Here is a 27,817-nt window from a genome sequence, read left to right on the forward strand (position 1 = left end):
TGCTGCTGCCGAAGCCTCCACAGAAGCCACCATGCCTTCCCATTCCAGGGCCTCCAGACCCCCCCGCCCCCCCACAGCACATTTATCATCCACCATTTGGTGTTTTTTTTCTTTTTACTTACCTTATATCCCTGATGACTTGACATTCACAATGATGTATCTTTGTGTGAGGCTTTTTCAGTAATTGTGAAGATAAGTCAGTTGGCCCCATGTGACTTCAGCACAAATTGGAGCCTTACCACAATAGTACTTAATTCCTTTACTTTTAAATTTCTGTGATTATTGGAGACCTGTGGTTCTCTTTTCAACAGTATCTCCCTCTGCAAGAAATTAGGTTTCAACTTCCTCTGCTCACTCTTAGTGAGTTACACTCCTCCACCTCCTTTCCATCTTGCCAAAATGTGTGAGCTTTATTCTTGTCATGTACTCTTTTTTGCTGTAAACCTGTTTTTCCCTTGTTATTATTTTAATAGAATTTCTCAAGGAAGCAGAGATTCATTCAGCAAGTATTATTGGGTAAAGTAGGTCCTGCTTGAGATATGCCATATTAAACATGGAGCTCATGGTTCATGTGCCTTATAGTGTAGTGAAGATCATAGTAATAAAAACAGGAAAAAATGACTAAAATCTACTGTCACTTAGCAGTAAATGCCAGGAAAAAAAATTCAGGAGAAGAGAATGACGTCAATTTTAGATAAATGATCAGAGAAAAGGCCTCAGAAAGGATGACAGTTTGGACAGAGATGAGGAGTTTGATCTGTCATGTTTAACTGGCAGTCCATATTTTCTTGTTAAGAAAGTGAAAATAACATTCATCCTGGTTTGATTTCAATTCTATAGTTTTGTTTTCTCTCACAATTGGAAGAACTTTATTTTGAAACATTGTATTCTATATATAATTGTAAAACATTATCAAAGGTTTCTAGGTCAAGGGAAAACTAAAACAAAAACCATCAAGCACTAGAAAAATATGACACCTCATCTAAAATGTTAATAATCCTTAAAGTTACTAGTTTTTAGCTTTTCCTTTTTGTTTTATCTGTCTTTTTGCTCTTCAACTGAAGCAAGCTGTAGAGGTTTTTAATGCCTAAGTATTTTCTGAATGCTAACTAGTAACTTTATTGAATGGTAATTTTATTGAAATGTTTTAAGCCAATCAGATTGCTTGAATTAGATTGCTTATAAGATTAATATTTGCAGTTAAAATATCTTGATACTACTTGACATCTTAATTATCTTTAAATGAATGGGAAGGTTTCAATTTGTGCCTTGTTTGTTAGAAAGATTTCTAAATGTTAGTACCAGGTAATTTCAATCTGTAAAATGTTTTATTAATTTACTTTGATTAAAGTGTTTATCTGATTATAATGTTGCTAATTAATTTTAAATGGCTGTATTTTAGGTCCTGAAGAGCGACAGTTCAAGGGTTTAGGTGACTGTATTATGAAAATAGCAAAATCAGATGGAATCGTTGGTTTATACCAAGGGTTTGGTGTTTCAGTTCAAGGCATCATTGTATACCGAGCTTCTTATTTTGGAGCTTATGACACAGTTAAGGTAATTTGGTACTTTAGTATATGTTAAATAGATTGTTTCTTTTTGTTGTTCTAATTACTAATATGTTCAGCAAGTATGTTTACTTTTAATTATAGAAATCAAAATAAATGATGACATAAGAGACATTATAGCTTTCTGTTTAATCATGACTTTGCCATAACCTAATTAAATTATAACTCTATTATGAACCTGAATGTGAATATAAAGCATAGACATAAAGTGTTTGTGCTGCTTGCACTGGAAGACTCAAATAGAAAACATGCTAATTAGATTTATATCATAATTGAATATTTGGTATATAGGCAGGCATCTTCTAAGTTATTTTGTAATTTTACATTCATTTTGTTATCACTTTTTTACATGGATATTATCAGTTTACTATCATCATTGGAAAACAGGCAAGGTATAGTAGTTAAATATGATAAATATGCTACTATAGCTCAGTGATCTGTTGGGTACTGTTAAATTTTGTGTTGTTCTGCAGGTTCTGCAATTTGCCTTTTCATTTCAGATGTTAGTAGTGCTTCTGTAAGGTAGGAAACAAGAGATAGTAATAATGGCTGCCATTTTTTGATCTATTACTTAGTTTCAAGAACCTTGTTAAGGACTTTACATCCAAACACTGTGAGAGCTTTTAGTATATCCCATTTTAAAAATAAATAACCTAGAAATGGCCAAGTAATTTATGTGGCAAGCACAGATCCCATGTTTTTAACTACTATATCATAATGCTTCTAAAAAGAAGCAATGAAGTTAATATCAGTACTATTTACTATTAAGATTAAAACTTGAGGGAAATTTTATGATGGTGTTGTATATTATCTCTCCCTGTTCAGTACAAATGTAATTGAATGTCATTTTTATTGTGGTCTGGACATATTGCTTTTCATTTGTAGTGTATTTTTTAGAAAGATAGATTAATGGAAATTACAGGATATTATATATGTTTATTTAATCACAGAAAAATTTATGTTTACTCTCCCTGTGCTTTTCTCTATTATCAGCTGTAGTAGTTGTAAAATTTAGAAATGTTTCTTCACTAGCTTAGAGTTTTAAAGTTTATCAAATGTTATCTGTCAATAGTGACAGGCATTCTTTCATCCTTTCCAACTCTATGGGGAAGAACAATGGAAGAACTTTTTTTTGGTCACTGGCTGCCATCTCCTCTCCTTTTCAGTGCTGTTAATAACAAATTTCCTATAATTGCAGATATACTATTCTTTTTCAAATAAATTTTAAAAATAGAGCCATGTGTGGGGTTCTCCTTTCTTATTGATCTCGTGCTATTAATCTTTCTGTACTAAATCCAACTGTTTTTTATTGCAGTTTAAATATAATTGAGCCCTCTTTTATATATATATATATATATATATATATATATATATATGAATTTTCCTTTGACTTAATAATTTAAGGTATTTTGGAAATTTAGATGGTTACTTGATAATTTTTCTTTTCTAGGGCTTATTACCAAAACCGAAAGAGACACCTTTTCTTGTCTCCTTTTTCATTGCTCAAGTTGTGACTACGTGCTCTGGAATACTCTCTTATCCCTTTGACACAGTTAGAAGACGTATGATGATGCAGGTATTTTATATTATTTGTAAGCTTAATTGAGTTTTCCAATATCTCTGATATTCAGGTGTAATTTAGAGACATTTTGACTAAAAGACATAGGCCCTTCGTTTTATTACTGAAATTAATACATGATATGTTTTGTTCTGTTTCCTATCATAAGCAGTCATTCATCATCCAGCAAAGTTTCTTCCATGTCTACTATCAGAACAGCGATGTCTTTCTCTCCTGTAGTGTATATTACTGTTTGGAGAGTGGAGGGGCATGGCAGGGATTAGATGAGAATGTGTCTGTCTTAACTGAATATTAGATTAAGTAGAATAAGCCCAGTCACAGGCCACTGACATACGTAATCATTTGTTGTAGTATATTTTAATAAAAGTAAATAATTTTAACTCCAAGGAGGAAAACATATTTATAATGATATATATTCTAAATGTAAATCCCCAGACCAGAATTTTGATACTATTGATCTCCATTGCTGATACTTCTTATATTCATTCATTTAGCAAACAATTGAGTGACTATTCACCCAGCTCTAGTGACACAAATGGGCTTCCCTGCTAGCTCAGTCAGTAAAGAATCTGCCTGCAGTGCAGGAGACCCAGGTTCAATCACTGGGTCAGGAACGTCCCCTGGAGAAGAAAATGGCAAACCAGTCCAGTATCCTTGCCTGGAAAATCCCTGGTGGGCTGCAGTCCATGGGACCACAAAGAGTCAGGCCCAACTGAGTGACACTTTCAGTGACACAAATAAGGCAGAACCTGCACCCAAACTCATAGCATACTATTGAAAGCATATTATTAATGGTTTGAATAGAACTGTGCATACGTTCCAAGAATGCAGTAGGGGAAGGGTACTCAAGTGCTTAAAAGTGATCAGATATGGCCTCTTAAAGAGCTAAATCTCAGAAAATAGGCTTTTTCTCAAGATAGAGAACATTCTCAGCAGAGGGGGAAAAAACACACCTAAAGGTATGGCTTGAAAAGTATTTCAGTATAACCATATGTGATAGGTTTCATGAGGGCAAGTGAAAATAAGGAGGCCAGCAAAGCTGTGTTTATTATGTGGCAGAACTGTCCTCAGTATTTTACACTTTAACTCATTTATTCTCAAACTAATATATGAGGTGTAGTTACTATCATTGTCCTCATTATCCTCTACAGAATGGTCTTGAAAGAACCCATTGGGCCACATGAAAGGGACCGTCAGTCAGTTCAGTCACTCAGTCATGTCCGACTTTTTGCGACCCCGTGGACTGCAGCACGCCAGGCCTCCCTGTCCATCACCAACTGCTGGAGTTTATTTACTCAAATTCATGTCCATTGAGTTGTTGATGCCATCCAACCATCTCATCCTCTGTCGTCCCCTTCTCCTTCTGCCTTCAATCTTTCCCAGCATCAGGGTCTTTTCCAATGAGTCAGTTTTTCACATCAGGTGGCCAAAGTATTGGAGTTTCAGCTTCAGCGTCAGTCCTTCCAATAAATATTAAGGAATGATTTCCTTTAAGATGGACTAGTTGGATCTCCTTGAAAGGGTAAAGCATATCTAACCTATTTAACCTGTTGCTTCATATGGACTATCCTTAAAGTTGTTCCTTTTATATCTGGTTTCCTCTTGATCTATGTCTAGCTCTGGTTTAATTGAAAAACTTTTGAAAATAGAAAATTAATTTGTAAATAGACTGAATTAGGTAGATGGTTCGGTATCAATGTTAAATTGTCTGACTTTTATAACTACTTTGGGCATGTAGGACAATATACTTATTCTTAGAAAATTCACACTGAATGTTTAAGGGGCAACTATAGCTGTAACTTACTGTCAAAATAATTCATAAAAAATTGTGGGTGTGGATTTATATATATATGTGTACATTGTTATATATATAAAACATAGTACCACTGCCATAACAAAGTACCAAAGACTGGGTGGCTTAAACAACAGAGATTTATTTTCTAACAGTCCAGCAGGGTTGGTGTCTTCTGAGGGCCTCTCTCCTTGGCTTGTAGATGGCCTTCTCCCTGTGTCTTCTCATGGTCCTTTTTGTTTCTCTTCTTATAAAGATGATAATTTTGGGTAAGAGCCCACTCTAATGAGTTCATTTAACCTTAATTATCTTTATAAAGACTCTATCCAAATATAGTCACAGTCTGAGGTTCTGGGGTTAGGTCTTTAATATATGAATTTTGTGAGGACACAATTCGTGACAGTATTCTTTAAACTTTGCATTTTGATTTTATATCCCACAACTTTGTTAAGCTTTATTACAGACACTTATCAGTATGTATACCCTTTGAAGTTTTTTTTTTATACAGTGATATAATCTGCAAATAATGCCACATTTTCCCCCCCTCTCTTATCAATTCTTATTCCTTTTATTCCTTTTCTTGCCTCTCTGTACTGGTTGAGACCTCTGATTCAGTGTTACTTCAAAGAAGTAGTAACTGGCAGCCTTGTTTTGTTCCTGTCTTACAGGAAGTGACTTCAGTGTTACAGAGTTTAATAATCAGCTGTGAATTTCTCAGTTATCCTTTATTATGTTATGATTGGTCCTTTCTGTTTTGGATTACAGTAATTTTTAACCATGAATTGTCATTTTTTTTCTATATTGAGATGATCATATTATTTTCTTTTTTCATGTATTAATATATGTAATGTAGTAATCTATTTTCCACAGCTAAACCAACCATTATATGCCTGGGATCAATCCACCTTGGTCATGGTGTATTATATTTTGTACCCTTTGCTAGGTTTGATTTGCTGGATTTGTTCAGGATTTTTGTATCCACTGTTTCTCTGACATAAGCTTGATATTTTTTTCCTTCTTGTATTATCCTAGTCTAACTTTGGTATCAGGCTGATACAATCGTTATAAAATATGTTGGGGAGTCTCCCCACTTTTTCTCTTCCTTGGAATAGTTTCTGTGAGATTGGAATTAAATGTTCATTGAATATTTAGTAGAACTCACATACAAAGCCATCTGGATATGTGGTTTTCTAATTTATGAGATTTTCAACAACTGATTGAATTTCTGTAACAAATTTAGTGTTAGTCCAGTGTTTCTTCCTACTCTGTTGGTAAATTATACCTTTAAGGAATTTATTTATTCTGAGTTTTCAAAATAATTGTAATAAAAGTTGTTCATAGTATCATGTTGCTCTCTCTTAATCTCTGGGTCATTTGCAGTGATGTTACCTTTGCCACTCCTAATAATTTAAGAGCCTTTTCTTGTTTTTCCTGAAACAGTGTTTCTAGAAATTAGTCAAAGTATTTCAAATAAGTTTTTGTTTTTTATTCTTTCTGTTGCATTATTTCCTTTTTTTCTGGTGGTTCAAGTTACCATTCAGACTACATCTTACAAATTTATTTGAGGCGTTTTATGGTTATAAGTAAGTTTTACAAATTTTCTAAGATATATTTTTGTTAATAGCCAAATACAATATATTTCTAGTTTGTTTTTGTTTTTGTTTTTTTTGCTATTGATTTCTCACTTAATTACAGTGTGGTGACATGATAAAATCATGTTATGTGATGCCATCTTTTAAAATTTGTTAAGCCTAATATTTGGCCATTTTTAAAGTGTACCTGAAAAAGTATGAGTATTCTCCAGTCAGTGGGAACAGTATTCAATATATGACTGTTAACTCAACATACTTATTCAACACAGTATTAATTTTAATCTATCCTTGGTGCTATATAAAATCTGTCTAATGATAAAAGATACTAAGATAATGGCAAACTGTTTGTCTTTATATAGAGTGGTGAGGCTGAACGGCAATATAAAGGAACTTTAGACTGCTTTATGAAGATATACCAACAGGAAGGAATTGGTGCATTTTTTCGTGGTGCCTTCTCCAACATCCTTCGTGGTACAGGGGGTGCTTTGGTCTTGGTATTATATGATAAAATTAAAGACCTCCTTAATATTGATATTGGAGGTAGTTCATCAGGAGATTAAATTGAGAAATGGATATAGTTAACTTCTTAAACATACAAATTACATAGCTGCCATTTGTGTACATTTTGATAGTGTTATTACTGTCAGTATTTTCTTAAAGTGTTAATTCTGCAATAAAGCAAAGGCTTTTTTCAAGAATTTAAATACTAAAAAAGCAAATAAATGCAGTTTCTTTCGTATTTAGATTCAAACTCACTTTAATGAGACATTTTACTTACCATAAGTGGTACATGTTTTTTTTATTAGTTTAAAATCTTTTTCTTACTTTTGTGATTAAAAAAGGTAAAATGTATAATGCTAAAATCTAAGAAATGAAAGTATCTTCTTTTAAAATTATATTATTTTAACTGTCTCCCTATCTTTTGAAATCATATGATATGACAAATATTTCTTAAAAGCTTATCAGGAGATGTCATCATGATATCTATGGGCATAAGTAAGCGTTCTTCTACAACATCTCTACTAAAGAAGCTCAGGTTATTACTATGTATAGTGTTTATGGTATCATATAGCTTTTAATAAGCACAGATTCTATATCTGATTATAAAAAAATGATAATGACTTTAATGACACTGTAAACCTGTAGTTGGAAAGTGAAAGATATAAAGATGGCATATCTGCTAGCTTTTATCTTTAAGATAAATAAAATCTTGCTAAATGTGAATGTATCTTAGAACAAAAATTATCCCCTTGAAAATTAGTTTGTGTACTTTGTATTGATGAAAATAAAAAAAGTTTAAAATTGGCTATGCCTGAGCCTTATTTTCCTTGATGCTAACATTATTAATAAGCATAGAGTAACCCTAAGAAAGGCAATCCCAAAGAATGCTCAAACTACCGCACAATTGCTCTCATCTCACACGCTAGTAAAGTAATGCTCAAAATTCTCCAAGCCAGACTTCAGCAATACGTGAACTGAGAACTTCCAGATGTTCAGGCTGGTTTTAGAAAAGGCAGAGGAACCAGAGATCAAATTGCCAATATCCGCTGGATCATCGAAAAACCAAGAGAGTTCCAGAAAAACATCTATTTCTGCTTTATTGACTATGCCAAAGCCTTCAACTGTGTGGATCACAATAAACTGTGGAAAATTCTGAAAGAGATGGGAATACCGGACCACCTGACCTACCTCTTGAGAAACCTGTATGCAGGTCAGGAAGCAACAGTTAGAACTGCACATGGAAGAACAGACTGGTTCCAAATAGGAAAAGGAGTATGTCAAGGCTGTATATTGTCACTCTGCTTATTTAACTTCTATGCAGAGTACATCATGAGAAACGCTGGGCTGGAAGAAGCACAAGCTGGAATCAAGATTGCCAGGAGAAATATGAATAACCTCAGATATGCAGATGACACCACCCTTATGGCAGAAAGTGAAGAGGAACTAAAAAGCCTCTTGATGAAAGTGAAAGAGGAGAGTGAAAAAGTTGGCTTAAAACTCAACATTCAGAAAACCAAGATCATGGCATCTGGTCCCATCACCTCATGGGAAATAGATGGGGAGACAGTGGAAACAGTGTCAGACTTTATTTTTTGGGGCTCCAAAATCACTGTGGATGGTGACTGCAGCCATGAAATTAAAAGACGCTTACTCCTTGAAAGGAAAGTTATGACCAACCTAGATAGCATATTAAAAAGCAGAGACATTACTTGGCCAACAAAGGTCCGTCTGGTCAAGGCTATGGTTTTTCCAGTGGTCATGTATGGATGTGAGAGTTGGACTGTGAAGAAAGCTGAGCACCGAAGAATTGATGCTTTTGAACTGTGATGTTGGAGAAGACTCTTGAGAGTCCCTTGGACTGCAAGGAGATCCAACCAGTCCATCCTGAAGATCAGTCCTGGGTGTTCATTGGAAGGACTGATGCTGAAGCTGAAACTCCAGTACTTTGGCTACCTCATGTGAAGAGTTGACTCGTTGGAAAAGACCCTGATGCTGGGAGAGATTGGGGGCAGGAGGAGAAGGGGTGACAGAGGATGAGATGGCTGGATGGCATCACTGACTTGATGGACATGAGTTTGAGTAAACTCCGGGAGTTTGTGATGGACAGGGAGACCTGGCGTGCTGCGATTCATGGGGTTGCAAAGAGTCGGACACAACTGAGTGACCGAACTGAACTGAACCAAATTTTTATCAGAATTGGGAACTGGCTTAAAGACAGAAAGCAGAGTTTTCAGGGTTTTGTACAGGAGTCTGGTTTTTCAGAAATGTTGTAGAAGATAGTACATTTGAAATCCCCAAGATTTTAAAGTTTTAGTGGGTAAAGGAATGTTAAGCTAGTGGGGATAAACTTTAGAAAGATTTTATGCGGCAATGAGTGGGTAAAACCAAAACAGGGTGAGTGAACCTGCTGGTGCACAGGGCAAAGTATATTTGAAGGAAAATAATCCAAAGTATACTTTGTAGTATATTGGGTGCTATCACTTGAGAAAAAAAGTTAACTCTTTTGAAAACGCTTAACATGATTTCTTGTAGAGGTCAACATAACACGAAAAGTTAAATAACAAGATGTTTTTCTTTCCTTCTATACTATCAGTAATTCTGTTACTACAAAAAAAGGAAGATTTAAGGTGGACCAAAGCAGTTAAAATAATAAAATATTAGTAACAGTGTCCCATACAAACATAAACTAAGAAAAGTTTTCAGCTTATTCAGGGACATGCTTAGAAGCAAAAAGTCTTTAAAATCCTGAATGGCATCCATAGAGAGCAAACAGGATTTTAATTACTAAATCACCAGACCAAAAGTGTATTCTTCGAAGGCTGGAACATGTATATAGTCAGGACAAAAGAAAATGAAATGTTACCTAGGGGACTGAAACAACATGCTGTGCCTACCAGCCACATGACTCTACAATAAAGCTGAAAGGTTGGAAGGAGTTTTATTTAAAAGGAGAAACTAAGATAAGCACCAGACCATAGTACATAATGAGGATTGCCAACTACCTCAAAGCAATAAGTTGGAAAAAGGAAAGTCATCTGTGAGAAATTAAAACCTCCAGGCTTGAGCCACAACAAAAAGTTTAGAATATACATAAACACTATCTGTGATACAGGAACTCCAACCTGAATAATTAAACTGTTCTAGGGCCAGTGAGACTTCCTCCGGGCTCTGACAGAAACAAATAACAAAACCTCTCTGGGACACTTCTGTGACCCAGGGCACACAAAACATCCCACAGAAAAAACCACCTTACTGAAGGTGAATTTATAGTGAAAACATGAATCATATGTGGAAACAAGCACTGTGTGGAAGAGCTGGTAGGTATTATACAGTCAGAATTAGCACCCCGAGAACTAAAAATGTGATAAAATACTCTCAAAGGCTCTAGAGTTAGAATGTTTAAAAGGACTAATAAATTTTTTAAAGGAAGCAATACAAATAGTGCAGTTAAAAAAAGAATAGGCAAGTCTGAAAGAACATCTAGAAATGGTAGAGTGTTTGAAATTAAAAACATGATGAAAAGAGCTAAGAGTCATAGAAGTTAAAGAGTCCCTTCACATTCTAATAGGAGATCCAAAAGACACTGAAAAGGGGTGAGAGGCAGTAATCAAAGGACAATGACTGAGACTTCTCCAGAACCTAAAAAGTTCATCCATCCTCAGGTTAATAAAAAAATTCTGAGTAGACTTTATCTAATAAAATCCATATTAGATGCATCCTATTGAAACTACAAAATGAAATAATGAGATAAAACTCATATCTTGGAAAGGAACAATATTTAGACTCATCAATAATAATGGATGCCAAAAGATAAGGGACTTACTGTCAATCAAAAATTCTATTGACAACCAAGTTGTTATTCAAAAGTTAAGGTAAATCAGAGATACCACAACATTGTAAAGCAATTATCCTCCAATAAAAGAATTTTTTTTTACATTAAAAGATTTTTAGACAAAAATGTTCACCATTCAGAAACCTTTACTGAAACAATTACTGAAAGAAAACTGAACCCAGATGGAAAGAGGGATGCCAAAGCAGTCAAGTAAACAAATTGGTAAACATATTGGTAAACTTAGACAAACCCTGGCTGTAAAAGACTTTTTGGTGGGAGAGGTAACATAACTTGGTAAATTTGGGGATAATCAGTTTTCTTGGGAGCCCACACACATTTTGGTCTCTCCCTCCTTAAAATGTTTCAGGGGCAGACCCCAATGTATACAAAACTAGGTGTATTATTATAACTAGGTAGGTATGTCTGCTTAATTCTGGAGTGCAGTAATTACAAACCCACAGACACATTTCTCTAGTATCAGTATTATCAGTAAAGCTGATAAGGAACCAAGAAAAGGGATTCAAATAAACAATATTGAGAAAGTTGGACATATAGCTGTGGAAGCTGTGATTATTCATTTAAATTTATGCCAACAAACGTGAAAACCTAGATGAAATGGTCACTTTTCAGTAAAAATATAAATATTGATACAAGAAATAGAAAACATAGACTATATACCCTAAAGAAACTTAACCCATGGTCATAAATCTGCTTGTAAACTCCAGGTCAAAATGGTTTTCAGGCTTGTTTTTGCAAAACTTTACCAGAGAAAAGAAAAAGAGGAAACATTCTCAACTTCTTTAACTAAGCTAGTATAATCTTGATATTAGCAAGAAGAATAAAGGAAAATTAAACCTCTCAGATATAAACATTCTAAATAAAATAATCACAAGCTAAATCAAATGTATCTAAAACAGAACCATCATGGATGGCCTAACAGGTTTATCCTAGGAGTGCAGCAATTAGAAATCTATTCGGAAATATGAATTAGAAAATCTGTTCATATTATTTGCCACATTAACTGATGAGAAAAATCATTTCAAAATATAGATGATGCATGGCATTTGTTAAATTTTAGTATCCACTTAGGAGAAACCTCTTAGCAAGGAAAAGAGGATAAATTCAGGTTCTCTAATGTCAGCGTGAATGTATTTAATGTTAAGCACAAAACAAGGATGCTCACCATTACAGCTTGTATTCTTCATTGTACTACTGATGACCATAGGCAACGTAAGAAAAAACAGGAAGATTAAAAATGAAAAAACAGTTATTTCCCAGGCCATATGGTTCTATATACAGAAAACCCAGGAATCTCTAGGAATATTAGAATTTATAAGAATACAGAAGGATTGCTGGATACACTGGTCAAATATACATAACTCCACAAAATTCCTACATTGCAGCAGCAGCTGGGCATACCTACCATATATTGGCCTTTTTGTTGCCAGGCACTGTCCTATGCTCACATTATACAATAGTAACAACAGTCTCGTAGTTACATGTATCTTCTTCAACAGGTTTTAAACCTAGGGCTTGGTAGTTAAGTAACCTGCCAGAGGTCCTACCGCTAGTAAGTTAGACCAAGCTGGGACCACAACCCAATCCTTGTGACCCACCAAACCTGTCATACGTTCAGACGGGAGGTGCTCTCGTTTCCTCCCAGAAATTGCAAAGAATGTAACAATAATAACCTCTTGCTCCTGACCCCAGTTGTTTCTTTTTTACTCTGATCTTTTAAGTGTTTTTTAATAGGAAAATTATTCTCAAACTCTCAAGTTGTACAGAGAGCAATGGGGAACTAGATGGTCCTAGGAGAGTTTCAGGATATTCTAGAATAAACAGATGGTGGCAGGCCTAACGGAACGGTGGCTCCAAGGGAAACTGAGAATGGGTACAAGCCGCGGGCCGCCCCGCGGCTCTGGGGCCCGGGTTCTGCCGCGAGCAGCAGCACCCAATCCCTGCCCTGCTCACGCACTGCCTGCTGGGAGCCGCGGCCGCGACACCTGCCGCGGAGAGGACAGAGGAGGGCGGCGGCGGCGGGAGTTACCATGTTTCCTGTGTCCTTGTGAGATGGAAGAGAGATGTAATTCTTTAATGAAGACAGACGGGAGCCAAAACATTACTGAACATTACAGTACATCACAGTTTCCTCAGTATCGCCCTTGAAAATGGATTTCATGTTCCTCATAGCAAGCGCAGCAGGAGCGATAGCCACCCTTGCTGCTGCTGCTATTGCAGCACTGATTGTGGTAAAAAGTCTCAGTTCTTTTAAGAAGTGGACAAATAAGGACAGTGAGCCTATGAGAAAACCTCGTAAAAAAGTCTTTCTCATGATACCAACAAACGGGAAACAGGAAACACATGAAGAATCAAGGAAGAAGCAACAGGAATCACACAAGGAATTGGGCAAGAAAGAAAAGGAAATCCCGGAAGAACTCAATGACAGGGAACAGAACTACGGAGAACCGAATGACGAGGAACGGGAAACCGATGAAGAACTGAACGACGACCAACAGGACCACAAGGAACCAAATGACAAGGAACAGGAGACCCACAAAGAACTGAACAAGAAGGAAGAAGAAACTCAGGAAGGATTGAATGAAAAGGAACAGGGCAGCCAAACTTTGTAAGTGTAACTATAACTTGGTTAAATTTCAGACACCACCACTTATCCTGATCAAAGAAGAAAGCCAGTTGAACCACTGGAGGCTTCTCTGGGGACCAAAGGGTGGCGGCTATGCACAAGCTTGCCTGGTGTCACAGGACACACACACTTAATGTTACTGTCCTGTAAAATTGGTTTTCAGAGGTAAGTAAGGGTTAGTGGAGGAGGCTGCTCCTTTTAGGATAAAGTGAGGGAAGTTATACCAAGAGAGAGTTGCATGTGTGTTGTTTCTTGACATGTTTGTCTTTTGGTATTTCAAGCCCTTGTTAGGCTAGGGGAAATTGTTCAGTCGGCTTTCACACAAGATACTGTTGTTCGTGGGGAGAAAAGGACCCCTTTCCCTCGGAATCGGCGCGCCCCCGGGGAAGAGGCGAGGCGAGGCCACCGGTGGCCGCACAATGGGCGCGACCTCACAGAGCTGGGCGCGGCGGGCGGGCGGCGGGGCCGCGCGGCGGGACTGCGAGCGCGCTGGCTGGCAGCACATGGGCCCCTCGGGGCGGCGAGGCCGTCGGGTGGGTGCTGGAGTTGCGGGCGGGCCCCTCGGAGGGAAAGACCGAGGCGGCGGCGCCGGGCCAGCAACCGCCAGGCTGCGCGCCCGACGCCGGGCAGGCCCGGGCAGTGCCCTGCAGCTGCAGCAGGCCGGTCCCCAGTTGCCAAAACAACCCAAAGGGGTTCTTCCAAACACGTGGGCAAACCGCCGGCCGGGCCGGGGCTCGCACCTCGTCCAGCCGCAGTGCGCCCCGCAGCCGCGCGGTGGCGAGCCAACAGGCTCTGCTTCCCCTCCTCCTCTCCTGCCTGATCCTCCCTGCTCCCCCCTTTCCTCCCTCCCACTCCTGCTGGCTCAGCCGCCTCCATTTTCCAGATCTTTCTCGAACCCGCAGCTCCTCGGGCAGCCGTTGCCCGAGCGCTGACGGAAGCGGCCGAAGTCGGGGCCAGGAGCAGCCTCGGGCACGAAGGGGCAGCTCGCGCGCCCCACCAGCGGCGGAGCACGCAGGCGCAGACCCCAGTAACTGCCGGTTGGAGGCTGCCGAACCGCAGTGGAGAGAGACCTGGGCGGCGGAGGCTGCGGCGCGGGCGGCTTCCCCCTCCTCCAAGGTTCCCCGACGCGCTGCCCTAGATTTAATGCGCAGCGACTTGGGGTCATCTCTCCTTTGCTTCTCGTAGGAGTCGTAGTTCCAGGAGCAACAGCCCAGAAGAGGACGCGGTCCCCGCACCGAGGGCTTCTGCACCATCACCCCTACCATTAGGCGTCGGGATGTCTGTGGTCGGCATTGACCTCGGCTTTCTCAACTGCTACGTCGCAGTAGCGAGGAGCGGCGGCATCGAAACCATCGCCAATGAGTACAGCGACAGGTGTACGCCGTAAGTGTCCGGTCTGGTGGTAATCCTGGGAAACGTTTCCTCCCGACCCTCACGTTTGTCCCGCCTGCTGGTTTCTTCTGATGCGCCGAACTGTGAGGTGACAGGTGCAGCCCATCAGTTGCAGTCCGCGGGGTGGCGGGCCCAGGTGGGAGTCGGACTTCCTCGCTCCACAAAGCTGCTTTTCCTTCAAGGACAAGGGACTTATCTCGGATAGTTGTCGCATCTGTGTACCCACGCACACCCCCCCCCCCCCCGCCGTCCCCTCACAATCCCCCGCGCGCGCCCACCACCACGCCTCGGTCCCCTGGCGGCCCTGGTTTAGTTTTTAGGAAAAGGGTTGTTGCGGGACCACCACGACGTCCTGAACATTAGAGAAAGATCTTTAGTTCCCCCCTCGCCTGGCTTGTTTGGGGTTATTGGCCGAGGGCGGGCATCCGCGCTCGCTCAGTAAAAAAATTCTTTATTGTTTCTCCCCTTCCTCCTTTGCCCATCTGTCAACGCGACAGCTTTCTCTCAGAAAAGTAAGAAATGAAAGCTTAGAATGCAAATGTCAGAATATGAGTTGCAGGTTCATCTGGCCTAGAAAGCCTTCTTTTGTTTTTTAAAAGAAGGGATTTTACCTCAGTGTCCTTGAGAATTGGGGGTAATCAGACTGGTTTCCTGGGGCGTAGGTTAGTGGTGCATTAATAGGGAGAGAATCAGGGATGGGAGTCGCTGGCCACGTGTCGGTAATGTTCATCCATTAAAGGAAAGTAGTGGAGTTAGAACCTATCGAAAGCGTATTTCTACAGAATGAATTGTTGGAGAGTCAGAGGCATCTGTCCTGTATAAACATGATTGTGAAGTGATTCTATTATGAACACTTGATGAAAGAATTAGGAGTGGCATTATGTCATGGAAACATGTATCCACATGTTTCATTGTTTCTGTGGTCTGGGAAGTTAGCAAATAATATAATTAAGTAAGACAGGGATGTGAAAAACTAGCTTCTCATGGTAGATTCCTGTTACCGGTAATTTTATGAGGTAACTAACTGCCAATGTCTTTATTTTCTAAGATTAAGCAACCAAACATGTTGATTTGACCCTTCTGAATGGTCCAAAATATAATATTTTAAACATAAGACTAATCTTGTCCAAGATCAGTGTTAAGCTAAGCCTTTAATTATATTGCTAATCTTTTATGAATAAATTATGTCAAGGAGGTTTTGACGATAGTTTACTTGGAGCAGTTTGTGCTTTGGTTTCTTTTAAAGAATATTCTAGAAGGTTTATACCACCTTTTTCTAGATATATGCATTATATTTCTTTTGCTGAAATTCCTGTATACGTACAGTTTCAAATGTGAGCATAGGTCAGTTAATATTCATTAGTACTGTTAGAACTCTTGCTTCTTTTTACATCTTTCTCTGGCTTTATGCACAATGAGACAGTGAAGCGTAAATTGTGAACTATTGATGACTTCATCTCTACAGCGTTTTAAGTCACAGCAGATATGGGCTTCTGCCAGAAAAGGACTAGGAAATTCCACTCTCCTCTTTCATCAGAGTAAAGGTTAATGGGGGCAGTCTTTGGCTTCAGGAACTTAGCCTATAGAGAAAAAATGAGAGGTCTGATGGATGTTCCCCTTACCTTTAAAGCCTTATCCTAAAAGATCAGAAACCAGAATTGTAAAACAGATACTGCATTTCCAGGCTCAAAACTCTTATTAGTGGTTCCATGACTCTTTAAAGAGCTTGGCTACACTTTCAAAGAGAGTTCTTTAGAAATTAGGCTGCTCGTTTAAGTCTTCTAAAAGTCTCTGTTAATATTCTTAAGCACATTGGCAAATTCTGTGTGGCTGAGGTTATCTTTCTGATTTGTATGGAAGAGAGTCACTTCTAACATCTAGACTTAATGAGGCTAAACCAAAGTAGAACGTTCTAAAAGTGGAAGGACTGTATTCCTAGCTTGTGTCAGCAACTCTGCCCTTCTTTCTGGAGTTGTATGCTGTCATGTATTTCAGTTTATTGTTACTGAACTAGTGCTTCATTGTGGTCTGGTGCCCTTACAGTGTGTATTTACTTTGTGGGGCTTACATTATTGAGTGAAAACATAGCCCTTCCTGATTCCTAGATGTTTATTCATTAAATGCCTATCTTGCAAAAAGCATAACTATTGGAGGACCTGAAACTTTTCTAATACAACACAGTATTTAATAATACACATAAACTAGCTTTTCAAAAAAAAAAAATTCTAAATCATAAAACTGGAAACTTTTTTGAATGGATGGGAAATTAAAACATAATAAATTAAAAAAAAATTCTTTGCATGTCCCATTTGCTAACATCAATGTAATATGACAAAGGCATTGCTAAGATGCAAATAGATTTTAAAAAGATCGTGTGGGGAAAAAAGTAGAAAATGTTTGATTTAGTTGGTTTCAGCACCCATACTTTTTCACATTTCATTCTTTAATATACATAATTATGTATGCATGGGAGAATCCTATGTATAAACCAGGGACAATTTAATGAAAAAGATAATTGCTTAAGTTTTGGCCTATAGTGGGCTACAGTCCATGGGGTTGCAAAGAGTCAGACATGGCTGAAGTGGCTTAGCACATAGCACCCAATTAATTTCAGTGTTTTTATAATGAAACACTGCATTTCCTTAAATCATCCCTTATTGGCATTCAGGTTGTTTATATTTTCTTTTTATAAGCAGTGCTGCAATAACTATCTTTGTAACTAAATTTTTGACCCTTAATTCCTTCAAGTAAGTTTCTAGAATTAGAATTACTGAGTGTGCACATTTTTAAGGCCTTGTATATGTTTATATTGTTCAGTTAAGTATAGATGTAGTGATTGGAGTTTCCGTCTCAGACTCAATTATATCAAAGTGGTTAGTTTCACACATGGGGAAAGAAAACTGGAGCCAGAAATCCTCATTCAATATCAGATTAAAGCATGTAGTCAGATAAAACATCAGTTTAGTCACTCAGTCGTGTCTTGACTCTTTGCGATGCCATGGACTGCAGCACACCAGGCTTCCCTGTCCATCACCAACTCTTGGAGCTTGCCTCAAACTCATGTCCAGTGAGTTGGTGATGACATCCAACCATCTCATCCTCTGTCGTCCCCTTCTCCTCCTGCCTTCAATCTTTCCTAGCATCAGGTGGCCAAAGAGCTTCAGCATCAGTCCTTCCAGTGAATATTCAGGACTGATTTCTTTTAGGATGGACTGGTTGGATCTCCTTGCTGTCCAAAGGACTCTCAACAGTCTTCTCCAACACCAAAGTTCAAAAGCATCAATTCTTCGGTGCTCAGCTTTCTTTATGGTCCAACTCTCACAGCTAAAACATGCTTCCTGCATTTTAAATTGATATTTAGTGATGATTTCTATGGGCTTGGCATTGTTTGCACTGGCATATGTATCACAGCAATTCTATGAGTTTGATAATACTACCTATCTGTTTTCATTAGAAGCCTTAAGCAAAGTTAAATATCTTGGCCAAGAAATAGCGGTGAAATGGATTTAGTTTCGGGTTTCTTTGACCCCAGAACCCCAGTGTCCTTATATTATCCGTTGGCATACGGATGGTATCTACATATTGGGTAATGGGTGTATTGGGACAAATTATCTGTCTGGGCAGTTACTGTATAGAGAAGCATCTTTAATCAGTAAAGTCATCTGTTACTGGCTAGTTTCTAACAAATATTATCTTGTTTTAAAATGTTATATTAGTATGCTTTTAAGTTATTTTGAGAACATGTAAAAATCTTGTTTCAATTTAGCAATTGATACAAAAGTAGGTATACAAAATATGTTAGTGCAAACCTATGGAGAAAAGCAGTGTAGAAAGACATTACACTATTAATAGTGGATATTTCTTGGAAGTAGATTATGGAAGTATGCTCTTAATACATACAGTCTGTAATGTTTTGAATTTTTATGAACTTACTTTGCAATAAAGAAAATGGATCTTTTAATCGAACTTATTTCAAGACATTTTTGTTAGATGTATATATTTGTTTTACTGTTAAAATTCTGCAGGATCCAACTTAGCAGACTAACCAGTTCTCTGGTTTTCTGTCCTTATCAATGTATGTATAATCTGAAAATATGGGAAGATATTATTTATATACCACATCTCAGATATGTGAGATGTCCTGTTCAATGCACAAAAGTAGAAATCACTTACCTTGAGATACTGAAAATGAAAAGTTTTTCTACATGGAAAATGAGAAACTCCAGACATTAACAGTGACTTGCTGGGGAGGAGGATTTTTTAAATGGTAGTAGCAGTTCAGGTTAGGAGAAAAATTTTACATTTTTAAAATTATTTATTCTTTGTATCATATGAAATGGTTTTGTTTGTATGTTTTACTATGAGACTACATTAATTTTAATTTAAAGTATTTTAAATTACTGAAGAATTACATAAAGTATATCTCCTCTGTCTCTTCCCAACTACCTCCTAAACTTTAATGTGTGTGTTTCTATATATAGTGAGTATATGTATAAAACTGGGATTATTTTAGCAAAAGTAGAATTACATTTATATACATTCTGCAGTTGGCTTTTTCAAAATATAATGTGAACATCTCAAATTTGCTCATATCACTACCTCATTCTTCTTAATGTATATGTACAGTATTCCATTTATCTGTACATGTCTTAGTGTATGTTGCAAAGTATTTTGCTGTTGACAAACAAAAATTCAGTGAATTTTTTTTTAATGAAATTGTGCCTAGATGAGTGGATGGGCAGACATCCCACACTTTAGCAGGGCCAAAGCTAGTACTATAAAATCTTTTCATATGAATATTATCCACAAAACAGAATGAATCTCTAGTCATTGCCTTGAATTTGTAGCTGCAAAATTCTGAAAAAATTCTAGAAGGCAGGAATGATAGGTACAAATTACATAATATACATTATGAGTTTAAGATGTTTAACATGCCTTTTAGTATGTGGTTAGGTTTCCCTGATAGCTCAGTTGGTAAAGAATCTGCCTGCAGTGCAAAAGACCCCGGTTTGATTCCTGGGCTGGGAAGATCTGCTGGAGAAAGGGATAGGCTACCCACTCCAGTATTCTTGGGCTTCCCTTGTGGCTCAGCAGGTAAAGAATATGTTTGCAATGTGTGAGACCTGGGTTCAGTCCCTGGGTTGGGAGGATCCCCTGGAGAAGGGAAAGGATACCCACTCCAGTACCCTGGCCTGGAGAATTCCATGGACTCTGTAGTCCATGAGTCACAAAGAGTCAGACGCAACTGAGCGACTTTCACTTCACTTAGTGTGTGGTCATTATAGTACAAATTACTGAGCATAGCTATGTTCTAATTAAATTTTATTTACAAAAATAGGTGGCAAGTGGTAATTTGCAAATCTTTGTTCTAGGCAGTCATAATAAAAATGACAAAATTATTGTGCATTGTTATTTGTCTTTCATGAATTTTGAGTAAGATAATCAGTTTTCAAAATACTGTATCTAATTTAATAATTAAACGGTATGTCTAATTTAAAGTACCTAATCAGCTTTTTAAATAAAAATTAAATCAGCTGTGTAAATGTGTGTGTGATTTCTGTAGGGGCTTTCCAGGTGGGACAGTGGTAAAGAATCTGCCTGCCAATGCAGGAAACGTGGGTTCAATCCCTGGGCTGAGAACATCCCCTGGAGTAGGAAATAGCAACCCATTCCAGTATTCTTGCCTGGGATGGACAGAGATGTCCAGAAGGCTACAATCAGTGGGGTCACAGAGAGTCGGACATAACTGAGCACACACACACACTCAGCATATTTCTGTTAATGGTTTTAAGTTATGAACAAATTTAATTTCGGAGTTATGCTTATTAGAAGCATTTGGAGACTACTAAAGGAATTTTTGTTTTTATATGTTAAAATATTTTATTCATTTTCCATATTGAAAGATTGGAAAATTTACTAAATCATACGTGCCTAAACATTTTATATTCCTAAGCATTAGTTGCTCAGTCATGTCGGACTCTTTGAGACCCCAGGGACTGTAGACCACCAGGCTGCTCTCTCCATGGGATTCTGCAGGCAAGAATATTGGAGTGGGTTGCTATTTCCTACTCTAATATTTCTAAGTAGCAAACTAAAAAAAGAAATGGTAACAATCATTCCTTTACTTTTTTTCCAGATAATTAAGTTTGAGAAATAATAATCACATGTTTTCTCTACTGTCAAAGTCTCAAATCCTTAACTTGTTTAGAGGCATTGAAATAGCAAAGAATGTTCTCCTCAGCTTTTTTGAACCACTAATGGATTACTTTGTACAGGACACTATTTGAGAAATGATGCAGTGGTTTTCAACTAAAGGAGATTTCATACCCTAGGGTGCATCTGACAATGTCTGAAGATACTTTCAGTTGTCCTACGGGGAGAGGGAAGGGAAGAGAGCTAATGATATCTAGCAGGTAGAGGCCAGAGATGATCCTAAAATCCCACAGTGCACAAAATGGCCCTGGTCTCTCAACAAAAAATTAGTCCCAAATGTCAGTAGTACCAAGATTGAGAAATCCTGCTGTATAGACATATTGGCAACTATAGTTGAAAGGAGTTCCTTAGCGGTTGACAATTTGATTCAGAGCCAAATTGGCCACGTAAGGAACAAACCCCTTATTTAAACCAATTGATTGTCCTCTTATATCATTAATTCAGCTATTGTATTTCTTTGCATCTACTCAGTGATAACAGAAGAGACTATAAATAGTAATTGTGATCTTATGGAACTGGCAAGGGAAAGTGGAAATTTCTAAAAATAGGGCTGTTTTTAAAGTGTCAATGATAAGATCAAGAGGTTTTGATTCCTTAGTGGAGATTTACAAAGAAGCAAACAAATCTAGAGTGTTGACCTCTTAGGTGAGAAGTTTCATAGTCTGTTGGCAGTGTGTGTGTTCGCCAACCTAACCATGCTTGGCTTTATAAGAGAGTTAATTTTAGATTTTACGGGAAAATACAAATACAACTTTCTTAAAGTAACATCCTGTCTTTTGATTTTTATGCCCCTCCTCTACTAAAATTTATACAGAACATTTAGAAGTTTTGCTTATTTGTTTAATTTTGTGGCATTCTTTGAGAGTCTAGGACTACCGTTATGGTGGCAACATCAGCCTAAATATAATGGGTTTAAGCTGCATTGTAAACTCTTTTTTTTTTCTTTTAGGTATAAAATGGATTTTCTAAATAGTAGTTGAAATAATCTATAAAAAGTGTAATTGGATGTTGTGATATATAGTTGGATAAATTGTTGAATATCCTTTTCTAGAAAAACTTTTCTGTCAACCTAATATATAGTATAATGTGTCTGTTTTCCTTGCTATTACTGAAAATTAGGTAAAAGTTTTGAAAGAGAATAGGTATTTAAATTACTTTTATTTTTCTGAAAATCCTTGACAGATATTTATTTAATGGCTGTGTTCTAGAATCTTTTGGGGGGAAAAAAATTGGAGGGAATGTGAAGACCTTTAGTATGTGAGAAGGACCTTTAGCTGGAGAAGGAAGTGGCAATCCACTAGTATTCTTGCTTAGAGAATGCCATGGACAGAGGAGTCTTGGGGGCTACAGTTCGTGGGGTCGCAGAGTCAGATATGACTGAAGCAACTTAGCATGCGTGCAGTATGTGAGGAGAATTTTCTCTGTATTGAAACTGGATATTTCTAAGTTATAACATTAAATTTTTGAACTTTACAAGTTGTCTGCTTTTAACCTAAAGAGAATGTCTGATGATGATAACTGTAGCTTTCTTCATGAAAAGATACAGGCATAAAACATATTTCAGTGAATACAGCACTGAATACAGCAAATACAGTGAATACAGCAGTAAATGATTATAGTTTGATCAATCTTACTTGGATCTAAGTGTTTTAACAGAAGTCGAACTCTTGAGAATCAACCTAAGATTTTCTGTGCTTTAAAGTAACGATAGCCTTGTATTGAAAAATTAAAAGTTTAAAGTGTATCCAGATAATGGAGTTGAAAGCAAAATGGGTTATAAAGCTGGCCAAGAGATGGCAAGTCCATATTTTCTCTGATGAATTTAGAATGGAATGCCAACCATCTACGTGGATTTCTGTATCAGGCATGCAAAGTCTACTCTGGCAGAGACTATGTTGAATCAAGGAGTTATTTGCAAGAAAAATGAAGGTGTCACCTGAACCACTGGTTCTTAATATATCCTATTTACCTGTTTTTACCAGATCACAATTAAAGAAAAGTAACTTGGATTTCATCGTATATCAGTTCATCACATTTAACATTTAGTTCTAAATAAATATCTCCTTGGATGTATCAAAGGCACTTCAATCTCAACATATCCAAAGTAGAACTTGTGATGGTCCATCCCCAAACAGGTCCCTCTTACGGCATTTTCGGTCTTATTGCATGGCACAACTATCTACCCTTCAATGCAAACTGGAAACCTGAACGTTATTCTTGTTACTTACCTCTTCCTATTACCTATTCCAGCACTGTTCAGTAAAAATAAATACAATGTATGTGAGCCACATACATAATTTAAAATATTCTAATAGTTTCAATAAAAATACAAAATTAATTTTAATATACTTGATTTAACTCAGTATATTCAAAACCTTATTTCAGCATGTAATCAGTGTTTTTAAATTAATAAGGTTGTTTCATACTTAAAGTAAGTACATCTCAATTCAGACCAGCCGCACTGGGGCCCCAGTGGTGTAGTCAGTTAGCGTGCATTATTTATACAGACTAGCTGCATTTCATGTGCGTAATAGCCATGTGTGTCTGGTGGCCGCCTGTTGCTCTCTGAAGATCTAGTTCATCACCAAGTTCTTTGAGTTTTAACTCCTAAAATCTCTTAATTCCTTTTCCTTCTATCTCACCTGCCACTATCCTGATACGAGATTTTTGATGACTTCTAGCCCTACTCCCATTACTGTAGTCTAAATGACCTCTGCCAAACACTCCCCTAGTTGAATCTATCATTTACTTAGTAATGATAAATTTCTTAAATGATAAATTATAAATTTCTTAGTAAATGATAAATTTCTTAGTGAAAGAAATTTAGTTTTCTTTCAAATCTCATCATTTTCTCAGGTAGGCCTTTCCTGATCCTCCTCTTTTAGGTCAATTCCTATTATTATCGACTTTTCATTGCCATGTGTTCCCATTTGTGTACCATCTAGTTTACCTTGTACATTTGGGTGAGTCTATAGCAGTTAAGTTCCAAGGGAGCCAATATGATGTCTGACTTTTTTCCCCTCATTATTATAACTGTACTACCCAACAGAGTGCCAGACATGTAGTAGTTATTCAGCATTCATCTGTTAAATTGACGAACTTAACTGCTTGCCTTGACTGAGAATCCAGTGTCTGCAATGTAATAGTATCTTGTTCAGCCCTTGAAAAGCACTGTTCTGAGATCTTTCCTTTTCAGTTTATATGTACATAATACATATACATATATGTATATACACACACACACATATATATATAAAAGCATGGAATGTTCTTTCTGCTATTCAAAAGCTTTTAATGATCTCTTAAAACCTAATGAAATATATTTCACATTTATAATTATCATTTAATACACTATATAATCTGGTCCCGATAGAGCTACCAAAATGTCCTATGAAACTAGTGAAGTTGCATTCTTCCTAGTCTCCAAATGAGCATTACCCTTAGGAGCCATTTTTCCATTCGTTCAGTAAGTACCTTGGTTATGTACCAGACACCTAAAGCAGTGCTATCCAGTAGAACTTCCTATTCTACAGTATATGTTCTATGTACTTTCTGTTCTTTGCATATACAGTAGCCACATGTAGCTTTGAAACACTCAAAAATTGGCTGTTGAGCTCTTGAAATGTGACTGAATTTTTAATTTTAGTCAATTTAAATTTTACTAGCTAGTGGCTACCATACTGGATACTGAACATCAAGGCAATGAGACAACATTATCTACCCCCACGGAGTTCACACCCTAATGTGGAGATATAGTCAGTTAAAAAAAGAGATTGTATCAGATGGTGATATATTTATGGAAAAAAAATAAAATTGAGGAAACAGAAGATGTGTGCATTGAGGAGGAGCAAGAATGTTGTTTATGTAAGATAGAAAAGGTATTTCTAATAAGCTGATATTTGAGCCAGAGACATGAAGTGAGAGCTCAAGGTCTGTGTCCCAGAGAGAATAGCATGTACAAAGGCCCTGAGGCAGAAATGTGCTTGCCCTACTGTAGAAATAGCAAGGAGACTTCTGTGCCTAGATTGAAGTTACAGGGTAGAGCAGCTACAAAACAAACCATGGGCTTTATTGGCTGTTGGGGAAACAGGACACCATTGCAGGGTTTTTAGCAGAGGACTTCTGTCTTTAAAAGGATCACTCAGGCTGTGAATTACACCACAATTCAAAAGCATCAATTCACTATATAGAAAGCTCAACTTTCTATATAGTGCAACTCTCACATCCATACATGACTACTGGAAAAACCATAGCTTTGATTAGATGGACCTTTTTTGGCAAAGTAATGTCTCTGCTTTTTAATATGCTGTCTGAGTTGGTCATAACTTTCTTCCATAGAGCAAGTGTCTTTTAATTCATGGCTGCAGTCACCGTCTGCAGTGATTTTGGAGCCCAAGAAATAGTCTCTCACTCTTTCTCCATCTATTCGCCATGAAGTGATGGGACCAGATGCCATGGTCTTAGTTTTCTGAATGTTGAGCTTTAAGCCAACTTTCTCACTCTCCTCTTTCACTTTCATCAAGAGGTCTTTAGTTCTTCTTTGCTTTCTGCCATAAGGGTGGTGTCATCTGCATATCTGAGGTTATTGATATTTCTCCCAGCAGTCTTGATTCTAGCTTGTGCTTCATCCAGTCCAGCGTTTCTCATGATGTACCCTGCATAGAAGTTAAATAAGCAGGGTGACAATATACAGCTTTGACATACTCCTTTCCCTGTTTGGAACCAGTCTGTTGTTCCAGCAGTTCTAACTGTTGCTTCCTGACCTGCGTACAGATTTCTTAAGATGCAGGTCAGGTGATCTGGTATTACCATCTCTTTAAGAATTTTCCACAAAGTCAAAGGCTTTGGCATAGTCATTAAAGCAGAAGTAGATGTTTTTCTGGAAGTCTCTTGCTTTTTCAATGATCCAACAGATGTTGGCAATTTGATCTCTGATTCCAGAGATCATTTACCTATAGTCACTCACTAAATCCTCACACACCTCTCTGAGTAGGTATTATTATCAACACTGTCTTCCGGATGGGAAGCTGAGGCAAATAATGGTTGTACTACAAGGTTACTCAGCTGTTAAGTGGCAGAGCCAGGATTTAGATCCAAATCATAGACTTACTGAAAATTTTGAAAAATAATTTGGGGACCAATAAAATAATTTTGGGACCAATATAGTGTTGCCAACTATTAGCACATTTTAAAAAATTTTAACCTTTATTCTGACAACTAATCTATTACTTAGGAAAGTTTAAAAATACTTAAAATTCTGATTTCAATAACCTATTTTTTGAATACTACATGATTGTATTCATCCTTAAATTCATTTTTGTATAAAGAGAAGCACAGTAGTAGTACATTAATATAAAAATACCTTGGGAACACTTTTTCTTTTTTCCCTGTTCAGAGCGTGTATATCTTTGGGATCAAGAACACGAGCCATTGGAAATGCAGCTAAGAGCCAGGTGAGTTGTTAATGCAGATGTTTTGACTTACAGGAAGAATTAACTTCATAATGGCAGCTAAGCTCCCAGTTTATATAATTAAAAGTGAAAAAAGAGAGTAAAGAAGTTGACAGATCCTAATATCTTTGTATCTTACTAAATATATTTTGCTTTGGATTGTAAAATATTTCTTGAATTTTATTTTTTAAAAAATATTAGTTGTGAGGTTATGTTATGCTGTCAGATGGCATCAGGTTTTCCTTGTATGGTCACTTTTAATGAGGGATATGCTATCTAGAATACATACTTCTACAACAAGTGAATGATGTCTTTGTTAAAGAAGGTGGAAAAAATTGGAAAAACTAGTTTCCAGAGTTAATTCTCTGTGGCTGCCACTTTACATGGAATCTGTTTAAGTATTCATATTTCTAGGCTTCTGAAATCCTTTTGCATAAAACATACACTTTAACATTCCATGCTACAGGTTCATTTTTCTTAAGACTTTGTTTATTGCCATGAACCAAATGCCCTTAACAATTATTTTTTACTTTTTAATATATACCTGGGTCTTTTCTTTATTACAAAATAACTGTTTAATGGAGCTATTTTTTTTATGACTTTGTAGAAATAATTGACTCATTTATCCAGGAATAAATGAGTGTGAATATGTTTTTTTCCTCCTTTTCCATTTTCATACTGCACATAACCAAATGTTTGTGCCAAAATGACCCCTTCACTAAAGGTTACTTCTCATATTCTGGCTGATCTCCTAAGGTATCGTATGGCTTAGAGTCCTGAAGGAAGCAAACTATGTTATTTTTCCTAAAAAGCTAAAGAGATCAACATAGTAATTCAGCATCCCTGTAGTTTTCATCTTATAATTGAAGGTCACTAAGAGGGCAACAACTACATGTTCTAGTTAAAGAAAAAACTACTTTGCCAAAATACACGCTATTTACAAATGAAGACACATTAACTTAGCACCATGCTATATGGAAGGATTTTTAATTTACTAGCCTAGGACACAGAAGATATTTAGTGTAAAAGAAAAACAGGGTGATAAAAGACATAGTTTAAATATTAATAAAAACACAAAGTGGAAAGAAATCAAAGATACTAATTCATTAGCCTAAAAGTCTTGAAGAAAACCAAATAATTGAGTTGTCGATAGATTTTCATTGTATTTGAGAAGTTTTGAAGTTTTGTTCTTTTTAAAAGACAATTAATTTTGATTTTAACATTCCAAGGGTAGGAGATAGTGGTTTCTATCAA

The 27,817-nt window shown here is 37.2% G+C and overlaps 2 protein-coding genes across 2 annotated transcripts in view; both read left to right on the forward strand.

Annotated features, from left to right (window-relative positions):
* The window catches only part of SLC25A31 (solute carrier family 25 member 31), a 28,001-nt gene extending 20,910 nt beyond the window's left edge, over positions 1 to 7,091 (forward strand). Inside the window, exons 4-6 of the mRNA XM_061140889.1 lie at positions 1,403 to 1,557; positions 3,019 to 3,144; positions 6,891 to 7,091. Coding sequence (XP_060996872.1) covers positions 1,403 to 1,557; positions 3,019 to 3,144; positions 6,891 to 7,091 — 482 coding nt within the window. The remainder of the gene's footprint in view (positions 1 to 1,402; positions 1,558 to 3,018; positions 3,145 to 6,890) is intronic.
* Positions 7,092 to 12,897: 5,806 nt separating this feature from the next.
* The window catches only part of HSPA4L (heat shock protein family A (Hsp70) member 4 like), a 53,700-nt gene continuing 38,780 nt past the window's right edge, over positions 12,898 to 27,817 (forward strand). The window contains exons 1-3 of the mRNA XM_061142319.1: positions 12,898 to 13,490; positions 14,694 to 14,891; positions 26,509 to 26,566. Of these exons, the coding sequence (XP_060998302.1) occupies positions 13,033 to 13,490; positions 14,694 to 14,891; positions 26,509 to 26,566 (714 nt within the window). The 5' untranslated portion in view covers positions 12,898 to 13,032. The remainder of the gene's footprint in view (positions 13,491 to 14,693; positions 14,892 to 26,508; positions 26,567 to 27,817) is intronic.

This window comes from Dama dama, chromosome 5 (genome assembly GCF_033118175.1).
Source record: "Dama dama isolate Ldn47 chromosome 5, ASM3311817v1, whole genome shotgun sequence".
Taxonomy (NCBI): domain Eukaryota; kingdom Metazoa; phylum Chordata; class Mammalia; order Artiodactyla; family Cervidae; genus Dama; species Dama dama.